Source organism: Leptopilina heterotoma, unplaced genomic scaffold (assembly GCF_015476425.1).
Source record: "Leptopilina heterotoma isolate Lh14 unplaced genomic scaffold, ASM1547642v1 Lhet_78, whole genome shotgun sequence".
Classification (NCBI taxonomy): domain Eukaryota; kingdom Metazoa; phylum Arthropoda; class Insecta; order Hymenoptera; family Figitidae; genus Leptopilina; species Leptopilina heterotoma.
The window spans coordinates 211,420-235,290 of NW_025111179.1; the positions used below are offsets into that span (position 1 = coordinate 211,420).

The 23,871-nt window shown below is 26.3% G+C and overlaps 2 protein-coding genes across 4 annotated transcripts in view; both read right to left on the reverse strand.

The window, feature by feature from the left end:
- LOC122510969 (dystrobrevin beta) overlaps positions 1-11,399 on the reverse strand; it is a 61,775-nt gene extending 50,376 nt beyond the window's left edge. Inside the window, exon 1 of the mRNA XM_043625935.1 lies at positions 11,249-11,399. The gene's annotated coding sequence lies outside the window, so the exon portion shown is untranslated. The remainder of the gene's footprint in view (positions 1-11,248) is intronic.
- A 3,221-nt stretch (positions 11,400-14,620) lies between these two features.
- LOC122510933 (neprilysin-2-like) lies at positions 14,621-21,145 on the reverse strand. Of its 3 annotated transcripts, XM_043625898.1 has the most exons (11): positions 20,178-20,193; positions 19,843-19,958; positions 19,264-19,364; positions 19,015-19,134; positions 18,656-18,904; positions 18,151-18,368; positions 16,640-16,780; positions 16,008-16,460; positions 15,550-15,841; positions 15,210-15,460; positions 14,621-15,125 (listed from the first exon to the last, which is right to left on the reverse strand). In XM_043625898.1, the coding sequence occupies exons 2-11, from the start codon at positions 19,872-19,874 to the stop codon at positions 14,790-14,792; spliced, it is 2,193 nt and encodes a 730-aa protein (XP_043481833.1). In that variant the 5' UTR covers positions 19,875-19,958; positions 20,178-20,193; the 3' UTR covers positions 14,621-14,789. The 3 variants fall into 3 exon arrangements, with proteins under 3 accessions (XP_043481833.1, XP_043481834.1, XP_043481832.1); XM_043625899.1 differs by lacking the exons at positions 19,843-19,958; positions 20,178-20,193 and adding an exon at positions 21,010-21,145; XM_043625897.1 differs by having other exon boundaries at positions 19,843-20,203.
- Positions 21,146-23,871: the final 2,726 nt, after the last annotated feature.

Below are 23,871 nucleotides of genomic sequence, written 5' to 3' on the forward strand. Positions count from 1 at the left end.
TAAATTGAAGGTCAAATGATTTTTCTTACACCAAACTATAAGATGTTTAAGATCTAACCTGAGTTGTTTAGAATCGAGACAAGGGTTATTTGCATTAATTGCTTTAAAAATTTTCAGGTCATCTGCGTACAACAAAAATTTGGAATATTTAAAAACAAATTTTATATCGTTAATATATAAAACAAACAATAAAGGACCGAGATGAGACCCTTGAGGAACTCCCGAGGTAGATTTAAACGCATCAGAATAGTCATGTTCAACTCTCACCATATGAGGTCTATCCGTAAGATAACTTTTAAAAAAATTAATTAAATTTTCAGACATGCCCATGATTCTCAGCTTGCGTAAAAGTATGTTGTGATCCACCTTATCAAAAGCCTTAGAAAAATCCACATAAATTGCATCAACTTGTTTCCCCATTTCAAGATCCAACGCAAGTGAGTTTGTAAACAAAGCAAGATTAGTAATCGATGATCTTCCTTTAACAAAACCATGTTGTTCATCAATAATAATATTTGATGTAGCTAAGTAAAGAGAATCGTGTATCAAACTTTCAAAAACCTTTGGTATAGCGCTAAGAATTGTTATAGGTCGATAATTTGCAATGTCATTTTTGCTTCCACTTTTATATATCGGTACAATAATGCCCTTTTTCCACTCATAAGGAAATATACAACAACGTAATGATAAATTAAATAAAATGTGTAAAGGTTCGACCAAAGAATAACAAAAAGAACGAAGAAATGATGGAGGTATCTTATCAGATCCCGCCCCCTTACTGATATCAAGATTTTTTAATTTAGATAAAATTTCCTCCCTTGAAAAATACATATTATTTAAATCCATCGAACCTGTAACATTAGAATTATTATTTAAATCTTGAAATGGCGTAGTATAAACAGAACTAAAAAACGTAGCGAAAAGGTTTGCAATTTTGACAGGACTATCACCTGACTCTTTACCAAAATTCATAAAATTAGGTAGACGTTGATTTTTCCTATTAATGTTAACATATTTCCAAAATGTTTTCGGACAGTCAATTATCGAATTCTCAGTATTAGAAATATAATTATTATAGCATGTATTTGACAAAGATTTGCATCTTGATCTTAAATTAGAAAATTTTAAATAATTATCATTTGTTTTAAATTTCATATAATGAGCATGCGCAATCTTTTTTTCAAGAACCAGTTTTTTAAGTTCAAATGTAAACCACGGTGGATAACTAGATTTATAGATAGCATTTACAGGAACAAATCTGGTAAAAGCACAATACAAAATATCATAAAAAATATCAACGGCGTCATCCACAATGTTTGTATCTAGTACCTGTTTCCAATTTATTGCATTCAAATAACTGACCATCCCTACATGATTTTCATCCAATAGCTTGGGAATACTTTCTTTTTGGTTCAATTATAGGTATAAATTTTGATTTTTAAGGAAAAAAACAGTTGTAACTCACTTAAAGGTTTTTGGGGTCACTGATTACGAATTAGAAGTCAGATTTTAAAAATTCAAAATGGAGGATCCAATATGGCGGACGAAAAATATTAAAAATCTATAACGGTTTTGTTTCAAATTTGTTTAAATTTCGTATAAAATATGGTCTTAATGGATTTTTTTGTTAAACTAGATCTTGGATCGACTTTAAGACATAAAAAAGTCGCTTTAGTCGATTAAAATCAAAAATTAAAAATAAAATAAAAATTAAAAAATACAAAAAAAGTGGAAAATTACGTTTATTTAATTTCGTGTTGCAACAAAAATTTTATCTTGTATTTCCCTGATTTTATCCTTTCACTAATTTCTAAATCCAAAGATTAAAAACTTCAATAATTTTGTTATTATAAATATTTAAATATTTATTTCTTTTTTCACGGAAAATAAAATTTAAAAAAATTAAATTTTAAACTTTCTGAAATTCAATAATTTCTCAAAATTATACAATTATGCCAAAATTCAATTTTTTTCTATAATTTTTAACTCAACTTTATCTCTAAATCATTTGTTTCTCACAATTTTCCAAAATTTCTTCGACAATCCAATTATTTAAATAGAAAAATTTAATTTTTTATAATAATTGTAACTGTAATTTATTATTATCCTTGTTTTTTTAAAGTTACTAAGGTATATAATATTTTTATAAAATTTATTATAAAGAAACCCTTAAAACTAATTTTTTAAAAATATTTTAAAATAATTTTTCAAAGTCTCAATTAACAATTAAAACATTTCCAAATAATTGAATTTTGGTAAAATCTTTTAAAAATAATTGAAATTTGATAAAATCTCTTTTTAAAACAATTGAATTTTGGTAACATCTTAATTTGTAAAGATAATTGAAATTTGATAAAATCTTTTTAAAACAATTGAAATTTGATAAAATATTTTTAAAAATAATTGAATTTTTAAAAAATATTCTAATGTAATTTTTTGAAAATAATTGAATTTCTTAAAAGAATTTTCGTGTAATTAAAAAAAACTAAGTAATTATTTGAAGAATTTTAATTAAAAATTTTTACAATGATTGTTTTCTCCAAAATATGTTAAAAATAATTCTAAAAAAATTTTAATGTTTATATTATTTTTTGTATAGCTATGTATTTAAATTTTGGGAATTATGTTTTTTAAAATAATTGAATTTTAAAAATTTATAATGAAAAAAATTCTAAGAATTACTTTTTTTAAAAAAAATTTTAATATAATTTTTTAAAAGCTAGCTTTTTACACTATAAAAATCGAAATCAGTTGCATTTTATATTTAAAAATGTGGTATATTTTGTTGCAATATTTGGAAAAAAGTCGAAAGTCTCAAATTTTTAAAATATGTCCAACAAAGTAGAAAAATTCATAATATTCGAGACCCGTTAAACTAATCAAAAATTTTTTTAAAAAAATTCCATAGCTATGGATTTTTAATTTTTTTTTGCCATATTGGATCCGCCATTTTGAAATTTCCGTGTTATAGAGAAAATCTAACGTCAGATTCGAATTTAGCTTAAAAAAATTCATTTATAAAACGTTCTTACTTTCCCGGGTCCAAAAGTTGGCCCAAAATTTGTTTTCCTATGTCATTTATAAAAATTGTTTAAAAATTACAGTTATTAATGCTAATAACAATCAAATGATTAATTTTAATAATTATTCAGCTATTATAACCAATTAATGAAATTCTGACTACTATTCAATTATATTTAATAGTTATTATGATAATTTGTTAATTAACATATTGTTTAATAATTATAAATAGATTGTTTAAAAATTCTATTAATTAAAACAATCGTCAAAATTGTTATATTTAATAATTTCAGTTGCAAAATACTAATTATTTATTGTTTAATAGTCATTGTTAATTAATTCATTTGTTGACTAATTAATTTATTAATAATATTTAAAATATCAAAATTAGTTAATTCGTTTTGTGTTCCTTTTTGCAATTCAATATTATTTTAAAATGTTGAAAATAAATATTTTATTAATAAAATTTGTTCTTAATTAATCATAATTAATTAATTTAATATTTTGAAATTTATTTTCTAAAGAATTTAATATTATTCAGAATTTTCTTCTGAATAATGTTAAATTCACGATATTTTAGACAATTTTACATTTATTTATGAAACAAAAATGAAAATACGCGTTAAAATACTTGAAAAATACGCAAAGTTATTTTTGTTAAAAAAAATTGTTATTAATTTTTCTTCCGAAGCCTTGCAAAAAAATATGAAGTGCAGTCTTTACGGATCTCGTTTAACTCATACGAATTTTGGTGCAACAAAAAACTTCCAGTGAGAAAATTATTCATTAAGGTCGGGAAAAGTTTTTTGGAAAGCTACAGTGCAATTAAACAATAAATAGGGAAATGAGGAAAGTTCAAAGTTGCGCGAGCTTAACTATCTTAATAAGCTCGGTAGTGTTTTCTCACGTTTTTCATGGAAAAGTGATTAAATTTTCTATGTTTAATATTAAATTTAATATATTAAAGTTAACTTAAATTAATATATTAAATTTAACTTAAATTAATTAAATTTAAACTGTTGAATTATTATTGCTGTTATATATTTACAAAACAGTAAAAATTTACTAAAAATTTAAATTTTTAATTTAAAAATGTAGGTATTTAAAATTTTTTTTGAAAATTAAAACTTAATTAGTTCTTTAAAATTTTAGTGACAAGTAAATTTGATTTTACAAAAAAAAACTATATTGAATCCGCTATTTTGAATTTTTAAAAACAGGTGTCAGATATGAATCTGACACCTGTTTTTAAAAATTCAAAATCAACCTCGAAAGCCATAATTTTTAAATTTTCGGGGGTTTCAATTTCGAAAAAAATTTTCCGAATGATTTTTTTCATAGTTACCTAAAAGTTACTTGTTTATCATAAGTTCTATATGAAAAAAGGTCATTCTATGTATTTTGACCCACCCTAATATAAAAAACTAAAAAAAAATTCTATAAATCTTGATAATGTAAATTATAGATATATATATATATATATATATATATATATATATATTATTTCCGTACATAAAAAAAAGAAATAATGCAGTGAAAATCGTTTGACGAATTCGGTAGGGGTGAAGTTTGACCCGAATTATTTGGAGCTTGCAAGTAAAAGAAGGGGATGAAAGAGAAAGAGAAAAATTAAGTTTTGGATATATAGGGCAAACGATTTAGAAAGCGAAGAACCGGAAGTAAATACTAGAAGAAAACGAGAAACCACTGGAATATACATAGAAAGTTAGGACTAACGCACCAGGATACCTAGGGATGAATCAATACAATAAGTGGACCAGGAAGAGAAGGGAGGAAAAGAGGGGCTTTCGTACTACGCTGGCGGTGGATAAGACGATCGGACAAAACTAGAGAGGGTTTCAAGGTTTGGAGAGACTGCAAGTTGGCACGACGGCGTTAGTTTAATCACAAGGAACAATGGAATTGGACTTTTATAAAAGGCGCGGTCGATTTTTGATTTTGCAAATATAATTATATTATATTATATTATATTATATTATCAGGGTGGTCACAAGTTTCAGTTTATCAATTTCCCTGAAAATTTACTGCCATTAAAATTATTTTCCCTGACAAAATTCTTTTTACATAATAAAAATGAAAAAACAGAAAAATAAAATTTATTTTTGAAAAAAAGGCTTCAGTTTAATCAAAAGTTGATTTTCAAAAATTGCGGAACAAAATACTTGAAAAAAAATAATTATTTTCAATTAAATTTTACAAAATTTGAATTGTACAAAAAGATTTTTAATATAGATACATTTAAAAAATTTAATTATTTTAAAAAATTATTCAAAAATAATTTTTGAAAGATTTGTTTATAGTTATTTTTTGCACTATAAAAATCGAAATCAGTTGCATTTTATATTTAAAAATGTGGTATTTTGTTGCAATATTTGTAAGAAAAGTCGAAAAAAGTTTCAATTTTCTTAATTTCTCTGCCAAAAAATATTTTCCCTGTCATTTCCCTGATTTTACTGACAAAACTTTTGTTATCCTAACATTTCCCTGAGTTTTCTAACATGTGGCCAACCTGATATATTATATTATATTATATTCAAAATTAACCTTATTTAAATTATAGGTTGCTATTTTTTCTAAACTTTTATCATAAAATTTAAGATTATAAAAATGTATTTTTTATAGGTTATATTTTTGAAAGTAATATCTGGTAGATTTAAGTATTATTTTTTCAAGTACCTCAGGCACTCTCTTCATTTTGAACTCTTAGTTTGAGTATTACTGTCCAGACGCTTCCGTTGGTGTTTCTATAAATACTATTTGCACGTATGTATATTATATATAATATAATATAATATAATATAATATAATATAATATAATATAATATAATATAATATAATATAATATAATATAATATAATATAATATAATATAATATAATATAATATAATATAATATAAGGTAATATACAATATATATAATAGGTATATTATTATATATTTTATATATATATACATTTTAATTGAAGGTCCAGATCGTCCATAGATCAAATAATAGATTATAATTTTTTAAGCCAAAAATTACTGTATTCAATGAATCAAAAATTAAAAAGTTTTAAATCACATTTTTTGGAGGAACATCTTCGTCATCTTTATTCCAATAAGAAATTATAGTTGCAAGAAATTGAAATTTTAAATCCTTTTTTAATTTAGAAATCGAAAATTTTGAGTCTTAAAAAATTTTAACCGGTTTTTTGACCGGGACCCTCAATTAAAAACTTTTATAATTTAATGATTTTTTAATTAAAAAAAAAAAATCCGTTTAGAATTCGTCTGTGAAGAATGAGGTCTTTCAACTTTATAAGACCGCGGTCATTTATTCTCTATTATGACCGTTTCAGTTTCACAGGTCAATAAATTGTATTACATAATATAAAACGAGATTTATAGTTCATCGCGTGTTCTGCACTGTTAAATAATATACATTGTATGCCAAATTTATAATATATTAGTTATAATATATAAATTATAAAAATATGTAAAATATATAAATTTATAAAATAATATATTTCGGTATTTTTTAAGGACCTACATTCTTGTCAAATATACTGTTCGTTAATTGTGGCCTTAGGTCCAAAGGACCTAAGTCTACAATTAACGAACAGTATTTAAAATAATATATAAAATATTTAAATATATATATAGGTATATATAAAATTTATATATTATAAAGTATTTTAATATACAATATACTATAAATGTACCTATATAATGTAATATATTGATATTAATAATAAATAATACAACGCAACAATATATATACATAAATCGAATCTTTTCTTTGTTAGTAAAACTTCCTGGATTCCATGATGAGTTAAAATAGTTTCCCATTATAGTAAATTATTTATGATTAGTCATATATGTACACGTTTCTTTTCCAGACAACGAAACGTCCATGAAATGAATTTTAGATGGTTTTATAATTAGAAATGATATATTTCTCTTTAGATTTTTTACAATTTCTATATATTCTTCCCTACTGGTTTGTCTCTTTTTTACAATATTAGAAATTTCAAAATACATTAGCAAATTTTTTTCTTTTTCGTGACTAATGATATTGCTACATCTATGACACATTTTTTGACACAACAAATCTTTTGTTGTGTATTGTGAATTATTTCTCTTTGTCTTTTTTATATTCCTTTGTTGTAATCAAGACACATAGAAAAAGTCAGCCGGAGGCTTTCGTGGAAGCAAAATATTCACAAAGAGCACAATAAAAAGTGTTACATTTAAATATATATATATATATAAAGTTGGAGGTCTGAACCATCTTAAAATGAAGGATTATAGAATACAATTTTTTCCCCGCAAATTTGGCCTATGTAGGTCAAATAATTATATGGGGTAAAAATTTTATGAAATGTTTAGAAAAATTATAGTAGGAGTAAAGAAAATATTTTTATTATTTTAAGAATTATTTCCCGCCAAGAAAAGCTATTTTTGCCTCAAGAGTAAAAATGTAAAAGAGATAAAAACCATTTCCGATTAATTTACATTTAAAAAATTAATAATGGATAATGTACGTTTGTCGAGATAAAAATTAAAAAGTTATTTTGCATTTAATTCATCTTTTTTTTTTTGCAAAATATTCGTCAAATGCAAAATAATGTAAATTCGCGTATGAATAACTTGTTTCTATATATTTGAAGGAGTGTTTCAATATTTATGAAATTTTATCCTTATATTCTCGCATTTCTTCTATATACACGAGCGGTGACTCCAATTACACTTACTATTGCGTACATCGAATGCTTGCAAAAAATTATTATATCTTCGAATTTTCAATAAAAATCGGAATTATGCAATTGTCAAACATTTGCAAGAAATTTTATTTTTACACTCTTTTAAATAAAAAAAAAATTGATCTTCATTTAAAAAAAATTAAAATCGATATTGCGTGAGTATTTTTTTTACGCAATACGCAATTATTCACCATATTGAATAATAAACGTTATGCAAACGATGCAAACAGTTTATAAATTAATAGGTGTCGTCTAAATACATTACGTAAGTTGTGCGAGATTTGTAAATACATTAATTGCGTTAATTTTGTCACATTTGACGCACTGAGGGGAGGCAAGAAAAAAAATTTATTAATTAAAAAAAAAATATTAATATTTAATAACAATCTTTAACTAGAATTAAAAAAAAAGTATTTTTAAAACGACGATGGATCAATTTCATGAAACATTATTGAAAATCCAATAGTTAGAGAAAGAGTTAATTTATGTAGAAACTGAAAATAATGTTTTATTGTAAGAAAACGCATTCCGTTGTATAAACATAACTTATACATAAAGTTTGTTTCTATTAAGTTTTCAGACAAATTGTGGTAAAATATTGATAAATGGTTCAAATTCTATATAGGGGATTATGTGTTCCTAACAAGAGAAAGTTTTTATAACTTTTCTCCATTAAATCGATAATTGAAAACTATTTGTCAATTATGAACTTCTTATGGTCAATGTCTACATTTTCAGAAATTAAAACATAATTAGGAAATTGATAATTATATTACAGAAAATATTAGTAACAAATTTCGTTTTTCTAAATTTAGAAAATATTAATTTTCATTATTATATTATTCAACATAATATAAACACTACAATTTTTTTTTACCATTTTTGTCAGTTTGGCAAATAAAAACCAACAATTTTTAAAAATATAAATTTAGACAAAATTTAATGATAACTAAAAATTAATTTAAATACAAACTTTACTATCATTAAGATTATAAAAATATTATGTTACTGAAGATATTTTTAAAACTACAATTTACGGAGTGACAAAATTAAGGTTAATTGAATAAAGTAAAAAATTTTTGTCCGCCATATTGGATCCGCCATTTTGAATTTTTGAAAACTACCATAAAATTTATAATCAAATTTAATATTTATTAATTATTAATATTATTGTTTTTACTTAAATTTAGTCAAAATTTAATCAAAACTAAAAAAATAATTTAAATACAAACTTCAGTACCATTAAGATAATAAAAATATTATATTATGTTTTACTGAAGATATTTTTCAAACTACAATTTACTAGTGGTATTTTTAAATACGCATTGTATTTATTTATTTTTAATTATTATTATCAGGGCTGATGAAAATCAGGATTTTTGTTATTTAAATAATTTTTATACTATTTTTTAAATATTTATTTTTAAGTAGTTCGTTTTTTTAATATTAAAAATTATAAAATTAATAATAATAGGATGGCTGCAAAATTTAATTTTCAGAATTCTCTGACTTTTCCTGACTAATTTTTCGTTTTCCCTGATTAAAAAAAAATTTTGAATTATTTAATATTCTGCATTGATAATTAAAATTTTAATAATGCTTTTTAAGTAACAATTTTATTTATAAAGAAAAACATAAAATAATTAAGTTGTTTGATAAAAAAATTTTTAATGTGTTTAAAACTTTTATTATAAAAAAAGTAAATGCAAATTTACATTGTAAATCGTGCTTATAATAAGTTTCGTTTATTTATTTAATTATATAAACGGCCAATGCCCTTTAATCAAATATTATACAAAAGAGTCTAAATACAAAAACTAAATTGATATTTATCAAAGTTTGCTTTTTGAATAAATAAATAAATGAATTTGTGATTACTTTCGATTAAAATGCCCAGACTTTTGAAGAATTTTTAAAAATTCCCTGACTTTTCTCTGACTAAAAAAATTCTCTGATTTCCAGTTTTTCCCTAACTTGTGGCCACCCTGAATAAAAACTACGTTCATATAAATTCTTGTTATAATAAAATATATGTTTTAAAAACTTTAGGAAACTAACAGAATACTTATATTTAATACTATGCTATAAAATACTGATTTTTCATCTTTCAATAACTTCAGTCAAATAAACAAAAACTAATAATTATGATATTCTGATATTCATTATATTATCTCTGTAACGTATAATTTTTTACTTTTTTGAATTCAAAATTTTAAACAGAAATAATAATTTTGCAGCCTTGTTGGTTCCTAATGCATTTTGATTTAAATCATTGCAGCCCTGATTATTATTATAGTTTTTATTTCAATTTATAATCAAAACTAAAAATACTAACTTAAATAAAAATTTCACTATCAGTAAGATAGTGGAGAATATTATGTTACTGAAGATAATTTTAAAACTACAATTTACTATGATGTTACTTTAAAACACACGTTATTTAGTGCCATTAAAACCCATTAGTTTGTTTATTTATTATCGGTATTGGTTCTCATATTACTGAAGATATTTTTAAAACTACAATTTATTGTAAATGCAGTCTTATGTTTAGAACAAAATGTTTCTTTCGATGTTTAAAAGGCTCTCTTATATATTTTATACTCTCTCACTCAATAAAATAAAATTTGTGTTCAAAACACACAAAAATGATAAAAAGGTTGAGTCTTCTGAAAGTGTATTATTTTATAATATTACTTATTTGAAATGCCATTAGTTTTAAGAATACAATTAGATGAAGGTAATTATTTAGAAAAAAAATATAATAAAAAAATATTGTTATGACACTAGAAGTCAAGTAAATATTTTTAAAAAATTATTATAAAAAAATATTGTTTTGACACTAGCATTGAAATTCACTTGTATAGGTTGAGTGGTGAATGTAGAGAGAGTAAGAGAGAGAGAGAAAGAGAGTAGGGCGGGTTACTGCGGGAATGTGTTTGTGCAGCACTATATCGACAATCGGCTCGTGACACTGCGACCCACACGAGCGTCTAACCTGCCCTACCGGTATGCAACATACCTCCGGCGAGTTATTAACGCGGGTATAAAAATGCCCCGTGTGTGTGCCCACTGACCAAGGCTCGTCGACTGGATCACCGCAGAGAACTTTTCTTGTGCAAGTTGCACTGGCAACCACCGCCACCACAAAACCATTTGAGACACACAACCACTGCGTTTACACGATCAAGGTGTGCACGCGACACGATTACGCAATTTCAACTCGTCGTGATTTATTATGCTTCAAAGGGCTCAGAGTTGACAAATGTCTTCTGCAAAAGTAAATGCGGCGGCGACGACGACGCTCCTTTGCAAATGACGTTCAACGAACGTCAAAATAGGTATACTTTTTTTTTCTCTCTCACACAGAATGAGTGAATGAAAAAACGGGGACAAAAAAATGAGCGGCGAGATTTTTTTGACATACTCATTTTTTTTTCAATTGGTAGAGAGTTATGACTCGCCTACCTGATTCTTTGATTTTTAGAGATTCTCACAGTGGTCCTGGTGAAGGTAGAAGAATTTCAAAAGGTGAGCACCGTGTTGAACGAGAACACATCACAACTCTCGAGAGCCGCTGCGGCCATCACTGATTTCAGACTGGTGATGGCCAGGCGCCACTTGTCGGCAGTACGGAAAGCGGAATTGAACCGTCGACTTGTGCGCATGTGGCTAAATTCTAGTGAATTTTGTTCGCTGTTGATAAAGTAGATATGCGTTAAAAATTTTCTTTTATACTGAAAGTTGGTAAACGTTGCACTTGCCGCCACTGGTAACTATAATGAAACAACTTTGATTACCAATAGTGGTTAAAATTTATTTACAGCCCATAATGTCCGAGTTGCTACCAATGTCAGGTAATTCAGGGAACAGTCAGACATTTTTATTACAACTACTAGAAAAAATAAAATTACTAGAATTTATAAGAAAATTCTGAATTTTGTCGACTTTTTGGTTTGTCTCATAAACAATTAAATTACCACGAATTGTAATATAATAAATTATTATATGTAAGTAATAATTTTATGCTAGTTCTTCATTAGAGTTAAGTTTTTTAAAAAGAATATTTTCTTTTTAAAAAACTTTATTCTACTAATGAAGAACTATCATAAAATTATAACTTATAAATTATTTAATGAATAATTTTACTTTAAAATTTAAAAAATAATTGAATTTTAAAAAAGATGCATTTACAATTTTATAAAATTCTAATTTTGAGTGAATTTAATTAGAAATTTTAAAGAATTTTTGGTAAAAGTTTCATTATTTAAATTATTTTGAAATTAGTTAAATTTTTTAATATATACATATTTAATTATTTATTAAAAATAATGAATTTATCGAGGAATTTTAGTTAAAAAGACCAAAAAGAATTTGAATTTTGGACATAATTGCAAAAAATCAATTATTTTCAAAATAAAATTCTTATCAGAAATTCAATTATATTAAAAAATTTTAAAAAATCCTCGTTAAAAATTCAATACTCTTTATAAATAATAAAATTCATCTCAAAATTTCTATTATTTTCAAAGGTTTAAAAAAAATTCTTCGCAAAATTTCCATTATTTAAAAAAAATTTTAATGAAATATATACGCATCAACCGTTGAAGGGGAGGGTACACCTATATTTTTTTCAAAATAATGCTATAAAAATTGTGAAAATCAATTTTTTTATTTGGAAATATTTTTGTGGATTAAAAAAGGTATTTTCTAAAAAATTTCAAATTAAATTTAAATTTAATTTTTTAAAATTAAAAATTTTTTTTGAATCCATACTTAAATTGTATGGATTTCAAAATCCACCAATTTTTAAGAAAAATAAAAATGCAAAAAGGGTCAAAATATTTTCTGAACGATTTTATTTTATGACCATCGAATTCCCCACAAAAAATTACTTTAAAAATAATTTTGTTGAATATTTAAAATTATTCTTAATACAATTTTAATCGAATTCCTCAAAAAATGTAAGTATTCTTAAAAATTTGATTAATATTTGTCGAAAGAATTCAATTATTTAAAAATTTGTTGTTAAAATTCCTTTATGTGAATTCGATTTTAAGAAAAGTTATTCAATAAATTATTTATTTTTGTATTTAAATATTTGAATTCTCGTAGAATTTTCAATTAGAAATTTATTTAAAAGTGAATTTCAGTTAAAATTTTACATAATAATTGAATTGGTCAGGGAATTCAGGGAAAAATCAGGGATTTTTATTAAAAGTACTGGTAAAAATTAAGTTTTTAGAATTAATAAGAAAATTTTGAATTTTGGTGACTTTTTGGATTGTCTCGTAAACAATTAAATTACCATGAATTTTAATACACAAACTTCAATTTTTTCTATTTCTGACAATAATTTCTTTTAAAAAACTTACACGGAGAAAAATGGAGTTTGAAAAACTGGAAGTCAATATTGAAAACATACACCGAAAAAAATGCCTATAGGACCCGTATACCAGGAATTGACTAGGTTTCCTAGTTACGAGAGGAACCCACTATTAGAATCTGAGTCGAAGTAATAAAATTCAAGCATAGTTAAAGTGACCAGGAAAATTAGTCGATGTAATCAGGAAAAATAGTCAAATTGACTAGGATAATAATATTAGATGTACACTGTGTATCATAATTATTTGAAATTCTTAAGTAAAATTATTTAAATAACTTTTTTAATTAACAAAATTTTATATAAACATTATTAACATTTTTTTTCGTTTTTTCATACTGAATTTAAAAAAAAATTTTTAGTTTTTATTAAGTTTTAGGGGAGATATAACGATTTCAAAATTTTTTCAAAATTTTACTATCTCAAAAAGTACCGAATATTTTGACTTCATTTTTGGTGAAAATTTATCTTTTTATATATAGATTACAATCCCTGAGTTTCATTAAAATCCATTTGCTTACTCCAAAACACTGTCGAAGTGGCGTGGAATTGCACTTATAGGAACCTAAATTCCTTGAAGATGATGTTCATCTGACTCTTAGACATCCGGGTGTTCTTTAGTGTTATTTTGGAAGCATGATTACTCGAAAAAAACAGAATTCCCTGAAGTTGAAGTTCACTTGACTCCTCGACACATGGATGCACTTTAGGGTTTGTCTATTAGATCAATGATTATTTATTAGATTCCAACATTTCCTAAGGATGATTTTCACTTGAAACCTGGACACCCATAGGTGCACTTTAGGGAAGGCGCATGATTATTCCCCAAATGTCATTTGACCTAATTGCATTTATTCGAACTGTTATTTTAACGAAATGTCACTTTTGCGAAAAGTCATTTTTTCGAATTGTCATTTTTGCGAATTGTCAGTTATGCGAACTGACATTTTTTCGAATTGTCATTTTTACGAAATGTCACTGTTGCGAATTGTCATTTTTGCGCAAATGCTATAGTAAACTTGTATGTATATATAGATTTACTACAGAAATTTTCGCAAAAATTACAATTCGCAACAGTGACATTTCATAAAAATAACTATTCGAAAAAAATGAATTTTCGCAAAAATGACTATTCGCAAAAATGACAATTCGTAAAAATGTTGATTCGCAAAAATGACATTTCGTAAAAATGACAATTCGAAAAAATGTCAGTTCGCATAAATGACTTTTCGCAAAAGTGTCAATTCGAAAAAATGACGATTCGCAAAAGTGACATTTCGTGAGAATAACAGTTCAAATAGACAAATATATGTTGAGCAATGCATAAAGCACAAGCAAATTTTATTGAATTTTGTTTGTCTTTAACCGGCTCTAATTGCTGTGAGTCATAAATTTAAAAGGTTCAAATGACAAAATATTTTCATACATTTGTTACTCAAATAAGAACAAAAATCAAATTAAATATTTTGAAGCTTTATAAATTATTTTTTACTATGTGAAATACATATCACATAGTTAATTGGTGTTTTAAAAAGATCTGAGAAGTGAATTCTAAGCGATATGTTAATAAGTTTTTTATAATTTGAGATCATTGATTCTAAATTAAAGTTTAATTCAATGCCTCAATCACCAAAAAGAACATTTTGTTTCTGGATTCATTTTTGAACCTATGGGACATTGAAAATCTCTTGCAAATTCTGGTCGGTTCGCAATAGAACCTAAGACTCGAAATTCGTTTGGACTATGTTTATCCATTAAGAACAGCTTCTTTTTATATTCCGGAGATACATATTCACACCAAAATTGCGCAAAACTAATCCAAAAAAGTTGCGGTTGTGTATAATTAATTCCAGGAAGCGAGAGTTCTGGTCCATGATCTTCTACCCACTTTTGATAAGCTAAATATGCAATTTTTAATCCATCATCTGCTATATTTTCATTTAGAGTTTGAGTACCGTTCACCTGTGAAATTTAAGTATTTAGTTAAAATTTATATATTCTTTGCTGAACTTGAGACTGAAATCTCAACCATTTATTTCAACTAACTCTCATCTGAACTTCTTCATCTGTGTAGTTCCCATATTGAGAAATAAAACACTGTTCCTTTGGAAAAAATTGCTCAATAGATGTAGGTTGCCACCAGTCAACGAAATATCCATTTTTATCAAATCGTCTACCATGACCAACAAGACCATGAGTATATTCATGGGCTAAAGTAAATGCAGCTGACCCGTAATTCATATACATTGGTCTGTTTGCATTAAATAAATTTCCTTGAAGCATGGCCGGTGATATACCTAATAAAGAATTAAGTTTGTAGTTAAAGACTTGTTTGCCAAATATTAAAACTAAAAAGCTGATTATCAAATTGAAAGTATCTACGAACCTATAGTATTGAATATCGGATAATAAAATGCAGTCATTTCTGCTGAGTTCATTTCTATCATAAAGTTTGACCTATTAAAAGGCAGTCTGAATAATCCAGCTTGATAATTTCTTTTAAATTTGGTGACTTTCCTGTTGGATTCAAAAAAATCTCCTGATGTAATTTCTAAGTTTGCGTAATATTCATCAAACTCCTTGTCGTTAGGAATTTTGAACATTTCTTGACGAGTTTCGTACATTGAAGCTAGTTTTTCTAATGCATAATCCTTTGTCTTGTTATCTAGCCAATCCACCTGAATATAAGTAAATGAATTAACTTTTTAAACCCAATATTGTAAATAAACTTTTGAGCAACAATAACAAAACTGTCTCAATATCTATAATGGCCAAGACATTAAAATAAGGACATCTTGAGACAATTTTGTTAAATTGCTAGTTTTAAATTTAATGTATTATTACATTTTCAATGGCTGTTTGAAGCTGATGAAAAATATTTGTAAACATTTCGTCAATGTGTTTGTTATTAGATGTTTCATTATAGTAATTTTTCACGTAAAGAGCACCCAAAGAAACAGGGAATTTCTTTTCCAGATCTTGGAAACAAAAGTTATTATTATTTCCTCTAACTTGTTCACTGATTCCATTATTCATAATAAAAATATTTTCTATTGCTCTCCATATTAGATAAATTGCCTGGTCATTTTTTGAAACACTATTAATAAGTTCGTTAAATTTTTTGAAGAAGCTGATATCCGATATTACTACAATATCATCATCTCTAACTTCGTTGAATGGATGTAGCCTTGTATTAAAAAGTTTCTTCCACATAATATTGGAATAATTATTTTCAAGCTCTTTAATAGTCATTCTATCAAAGTTGTACAATTTTCCATAGTTTTCTGGTTCAAGTATCTGTAAAAAAAAGAATTCAAAGAATCCTATTCCTATTCTAACAAGTTCAGAATCGACAAAGGACTTTTCATTAGCTTCAGGTAAGCTGTAAGTAACGATTCTACAAAAGTATGATTAAAAAGTCAAAAACTTTTAAAAAAACTTCCACATTCGATTAAAAAATTTCATCTAATACTTACGTCAATAAGCATTTTGTTTATTTTTTCGATTGCATTCAACACATTTTCATTTGATATTCCATATTGGTTACATTCATTAAAAATATTTCCAAGTGTAATTAAATGATTAGAAACCGCTTCAAGATTCGATGGTTCATGAATCTAACAAAAATTATTATCACCAAATTATTATTAAAACAGAAGATTTCATTTAAGGGTAAGTCCAAGGTGTGAAATGTAAACAAACCAAAAGGTAAACAAACCAAACACAAAAATCCCACTTTTGTAACAGCTATTTCTTTTACAAAAAATAACATTTTTACACTTTCTCTACAAAAATGGAAAATTAGAGTTTCAAAGAGTCCAATAAAATCATTTTTGGCTATGAGCAATAAAAAGCAATTAGTGAAATAACTAATTAAAATGACCAGTAAAATAGCATTTTTGACGCGTCGCGAAAAATAAACTGTTTCAGTATATCAACCGCACGGATGATGAAGAAGTTCCATGTCAGCGATTGGACCTTCAACATGTGGAAGGGTAAATTTTTCCCTTTCTTCCTTGAAATTACAAGAGAAAGGGTAAAAACTTCTTCATCGTCCGTGCGGTTCATATAGTCAAACACTTTATTTTTTCGCGACCTAAGACTTCGTTGCTCTCTGCGCAAGCGCAGAGCGTACTAAGAATGCATTGACAGCACCATGTGGAAGTGCACGTTTTCTTTTGAATGAAACTTAGTTGTTTTCTCATTTTTTTCACCTGTGCAAGGCGTAGTTACTAAATAGAGTACGTCAGTTCACCATTTTCATAAAGAAAATGTGAATTTGTATTTATTTACGAAAATGAGACCTCGGGCAAAAATGCTTCACTATGCGCTATTTTGAAGCATTTTTGCACGAGGTCTCATTTTCGTACATAAATATAAATTCACATTTTCTTTATGAAAATGGTGAACTGACGTATTCTATTTGGTTACTACGCCTTGCATAGCTGAAAAAATGAGAAAACAACTAAGTTTCATTCAAAAGAAAATGTGCACTTCCACATGGTGTTGTCAATGCATTCTTAGTACGCTCTGCGCTTGCGCAGAGAGCAACGAAGTCTCAGGTCGCGAAAAAATAAAGTGTTTGACTATATGAACCGCACGGACGATGAAGAAGTTTTTACCCTTTCTCTTGTAATTTCAAGGAAGAAAGGGAAAAATTTACCCTTCCACATGTTGAAGGTCCAATCGCTGACATGGAACTTCTTCATCATCCGTGCGGTTGATATACTGAAACAGTTTATTTTTCGCGACGCGTCAAAAATGCTATTTTACTGGTCATTTTAATTAGTTATTTCACTAATTGCTTTTTATTGCTCATAGCCAAAAATGATTTTATTGGACTCTTTGAAACTCTAATTTTCCATTTTTGTAGAGAAAGTGTAAAAATGTTATTTTTTGTAAAAGAAATAGCTGTTACAAAAGTGGGATTTTTGTGTTTGGTTTGTTTTGGTTTGTTTACATTTCACAACTTATTTTCTCCACGTACATGAAAAAAGTAATTTGAATTTTTTATGTTATCCTCTCCAACATGCACTTTAAAGAAAGGTGTTTCATATATATCAAGCTCTTTTTCTAATTTGGAATCAAAGTCTTCCCATTGAAAACTCGTGTCTTCCAAAGAATTATTCTCTAAGTAGCGCCATCCATCAACTTTTGTTATAGAATCCACAACGAGTTTTAAAATTTCCTTATCGTTTTTAATTTCTAGAAATAAACATATTAGAAATCGATAATGATAAAATTATTTTTAATATTTAAAGAAAATTGTAATTTTATAATAAAACAATAAGACGAGTGTATGATAGTAAATAAGTAATAAGTTATTATAATTTCTTCCTAATCAAACTATATTCCGTGAAACGGTGAAAGAAATCCATTTGTTAGATGCTTTCCTTTTATAAACTATATTTTGTCTCTGGATTTTGTGCCCGGAAAATTATATGACGTTTCAATAGTTAATATAAATAGAAAATGAAGCATATGTTACTAACCTGTATTAATACAATTTTGATAAAGAGTCTTCATTACTTTTTCATGTTTAGGTTCCGTAGGTTTTACTTCTTGCTTTAGAATAAGTTTAATTTGTTCCTGAATTTTAGAAGAAGTAGCAAGTATATCAGATTTCATGTGAAATCTGGGACCAAAATTTATTTGACTTTGGATGTATTGACCACAGGCGAATTTATAAAAATTGTCACAGGGATCTGTGCTTGTATCCAAGTACTTCAACACTCTTGATGCTATAAAGAAATGATGTTATCTATAATTTTTTTAAAAATAAAATCCTAGTAGTTCTTAGGGATCATTAAAACATAATGTTATTTAGTGATCATGTGCCACATATACAAACCTGTATGAACACATTCTGGTTCAGAACAATAATCGGTTTCATCTTTTAATGTTTTCGAAACTCCAACTTTCATTTCATTAACAGAATTTACTAATGGATGTGGAAACAAATTATTAGAATCTGAAACAATAATATGGTGACATTTAGTATTAAGTATACAATATAATCTTCTAAAAATATATCTTCTACAACTTAAAAAATATGTTCAAAGCATAAAATTAAATTTCGTCTTTGAGAAAAAACACTTACTTATTTGGGAAGTAGAATTTTGTGCTGCTGATAAATTTACGGTGCTTGCCAGGCACATCATCATTGTTAGTCCCAGCTTTAGCGCTACTTGTTTCCTCCATCTTTTTAAAATATGAGTTTTTATTTTTTGAATGATTATGACTGTTAAGGGTATTTGAACCGTCATGACTTCACAACTTGAGCAAAGCATGTTTTCTAGAACCATGACGTCATAATGGTTCAAATGCCTTTAATTGAAAAAGATTTTTTACTTTTATTTTTTAGTCACTTTGTCATTTATTACTAGGTACATGAAAAAAATGCAATTGATTCAAATAACCGATTATACTTGTCTTATCAAATAAATATTTACTCAGAGTCAAATAATTGTTTATTTCAATATATGGATTTATTGGTTCAAGTACAATTTATTTACTTCATGTACAAAAGAATTTGTTTCAAGTGTAAATATTTATTTGATAATAAGTCAAGTAATCGGTTATTTTAATCAAATAAATTTTTTTCTATTTTTTAATTCTTGTAACTTTATTACTATAACGATGAAATAAATATTTTACTCAATTTTAATAAATAACTTACCTATCCAGATTTTTCAGTTCACTGTTCAGCATTTTAATAATTTCAACAACAAAAAATGTGAAATATGTTCTTTAAGTGTAGATAGTTACAATTTTTTAGTGCAATATATTGATATTCTACACGGAGAAAAATGAGTTTGCTATTATATGGATAGCGAATTTTTAGCTATTACAGCTAATAATTAGCTGTTTTAGCAAAAAAAGTTAGCTATTTTAGCTAATTATTAGCTGCATTAGCTAACAATAATTGCTATCCATATAATAGCAATTAAGGTTAGCTAAGGTAGCTAAAAATTAGCTTAAATAGCTAACTATTTTTCTCCGTGTAGTTCTTACTTGTGAAACTATAAACACGAAATGGTACTCGAACTATTTCTTTCAATACCTTATATATAAAAAATCTATTCATGTGTAATATTCAGGTTAATTAAATATTATCTACAATGTTTATTCTGAGTCATTAATTTATTAAGTAACTTATTTTGTAATGAAGCAGTGATAATTAAAAATGAAAAACACATTAAAAAAGTAAAGTGGAAAAATTTGACATTTGTCAAATATTATTCAAAACAACAGTCATAAATGTTTGCTGTAGTAGATTTCAGAAGGTATCTATTGTCATGGTTTTATTTATATTTTTTTTATTGTCTAACGTAACTGCATATTGTGTATTCTATACTTTATGAGATGTTTTTTTAAGTTAAACGCAATGTAAGGTTTTTTATTATGAAAGAAGAACATAAATTCTTTTCAATTAATATTTGAGTCAGTAATTAACAACAAATATTTGTTTCAACAATTTCTGAATTGTTAAAACCATAAATTATCTTTATTTTATGCAGTTCGTATTAGTTACTTGCAAAATTAAAAAAACTGCAAGTTTCTATGTAGTTTATGTCAAGAGTTATTAATCATTAACAACAATTATTTGTTTAACGAAACTGTAAATACATCAAATCCGTATTTATGCCCGTATAATTTATTCATTTTGAAATTTTCAAGTGTTAAAATAAAAAAAATGCATATTGTAAACAATTCAAGGATATACCCACTTAGCACAAGTTTGTACTGTAGGTTTGCAGCAAACTTGAGACCGAGGGGGAATTTACTAGTAAATAATAATTTAATTGAGAATTTTTATTTTCCTCAATTCAAATAAATATCTTACCCGTTAAAATTTTTCTGTTCACCGTGGAGCATTTCAATAACTTAAAACAATTGTTTGAAATATATAAAATTAAGTATAGATAGTTACAATTATTTTAGTGCAATATATTTATATTTTCGTTGTTACTTGACAAAATCTAACAACGAAAACTATTCAAACTATTTATTTCAATACCTTTTATAAACACGAAATCTATGCAAGAGTAATTAAATATTATCTTTAATTTTTATTCTGAGCTATTAATTTATTAAGTAATTTACTTTAAAATTAAACAAAGATAAGTAAAAACGAAAAACACATTAAAAAGTAATGTGGTTTGATTGAGAAAAAATGGCGCTAATGCATATAAAAAATCTTACATGGGGGAGGGGGGTCTAAAAACCTGAAAAATATGCTTACGTAATACTTGAATGGCCCCATTCTATCGTCACGTAGACTTCGTTGCTTTTTCCTTTACATTTAGTATGTCCGTTTTACTTAATTATATGTTGTTTAATTTAATTTTTTATTTAAAATTAATTGAATTTTTTGTTTAGTTTCTCATGTAAATTTAATATAAGTTGCAACTCTGATGCAGTGATGCCGCAAGACTCGAACTTTTCGAGACGAGACGAGACAATCATCGTCAAGACCAAGACCAAGATGAACCTTTTTCTAGTCTTGTCTGACAAGACAAGACCAAGACAAGATTCAAGACTCGAAAATTATCGTTAAATATAATGTACAATTTGAAAAATACGGAAAAATAACACTTGAATAAGTTGTTATAGCATAAAATAAAGTAATATTACATCTATATTTTATGAAATTACTCTGAATTTTATGTCGGAAGAATGACGGATGTTAGGTCTGTACTGGCTCGGTGCTGGGGCGGATCCGACTGCGGATCTCGTCATTTATTGTTATAGTTTACATTATCAGTATAATCATAAATTTATTTTATTATTATAATTAATTATTACAATAACTAATTGCATTTATTATAATATTATTATTAGTTAACCAATAAATAAATTAATAGTATTCATGCAAAGGAAGAATATAAGAAACTTAATTTTTTCATTATATATATAAAAATCCAACTTTATTAATGTGCAATTAAATAAATAATTTTTAATAAATAATATATTAATTTGAAAGAAGTAAAATATATTTAACTTGAAAGAAAATGTGATCAATATATTATAATGCCTACAATAAATAACATATTAAATACAATATATAAAAAAGAGATTATTATTAATTAATTAATAATCTCTTTTTAATTTAAACAATATATTAAGTAATTATTTATTGACACTTTTCTGCAAATTAAATAATTTAAAAAATGTGTTGTGCATTAAAATTTTATTCAATTTAATACTATTACTTATATGTTATAAATTGTTTTGCATTGAAGTTATGTTCATATTATTCGATATATTATGTAATAAAATATTAAAAAACATAATAATAAAAATATAACATTTTTTTTTAAACGAAATATTGAAATATTCATAAATACACATTCAGTAAAGTATTGAAAATATACCGGTATTACATCAGTTCGTATTCCAAATTGCCTATTGCCGCGTAGTAATTTTACAATTTTTATTTCAGCTAGTGAGACTTGAAAGCATTTAAGGTTTGAGAGTTCCATGCGAGCGTAGCATAGTGGTTAGCGTGCGAGATTTCGGTGCGTAAATATTCGGTTAGGCGTAGGTTCGTACCCCCAAGCGTTAGGATTTTTCAAATGTGAATATAAAAAAATACCGTTAAGTGTATAAAAAAATGTGTAAAGTGAACTATCAATAAATTGTTATCAGTATTTATCTTTTGCAATTAATTATTATTTTTTTATTGATATTTGTTGAAATTATCATTTTGATCCGAGCCGGTTGTCAGGCGGTAGAATGCCAGCATTGCCAGCGCACATCTGGCTAGGAAATGAAAGATCCGCAGTCGGTACAGTGCCGGGTCCCAGCCGGTTGAATTATACACGGAACGGCTCTTCGCGGCCGGTTATCGGGCGGTAGAATCAGAATGCCAGTTCCGAGACGGATGGCCAGCCAGCTCCTGGCCAAGTCATCTTTTGGTAGAATACCAGTTCTCGGGCGGTAGGCAGGCGGTTCCCAGCCAGTACCACTACTCCGGCGTCGGTACAGGCGAGGATCCGCGCCGGTTGCAAATTTCCCACTGGGGTTCTACTAATTGAATTAGTAATTTTCTACTACACGGAGAAAAATAAATAGTAATAATTATACTATTTTCAATGAAAAATTACTACTTTTAAGTAGTAATTTTGAAACTGCTCGAAAAATAGTAACTTTTGCTTCGTATTCAAACGATTTTTACTTTTTTGAAAAAGCATAATTTACTTCAAGGAATCTAAATTTTATTAAAAGCCGAGTAATATTTAAAATGTCCCGAGCAATTAATACTCTGAGCGAAGCAACTTTTATTACGAATCAGAGCAATTATTACTATTTCGGTAAAGATTTTTACTCGTAAAAGTAGTAATCCGTACCCACACAATGACGCGCCTCACAACGACGGGCGAAACGAATGCCGGCGCGCCTGCGCGTCTGTCCACGCCGTGACGAAAAAAAAATGCTGGTGTAGAGAGCTATATTGTCTCGTTTTATTTTAATAAATTAAAATAAAATAATCAGTGCGTTCAAAAAATATTTTTTCAAGTAATTAACACTCTGCATGTGTATTATTATTCATTATTCATAAGTTTTACTTTTTTTCACATTCTTACTTACAATTAACAACTTAACATATCGGAAAATCTTAACATCTATACAGTTTCGAACCCTACCTAACTTATATCTAACGCAACCTAAAATCGCACGCATTTATACTAAGCCTCTCGGCTAC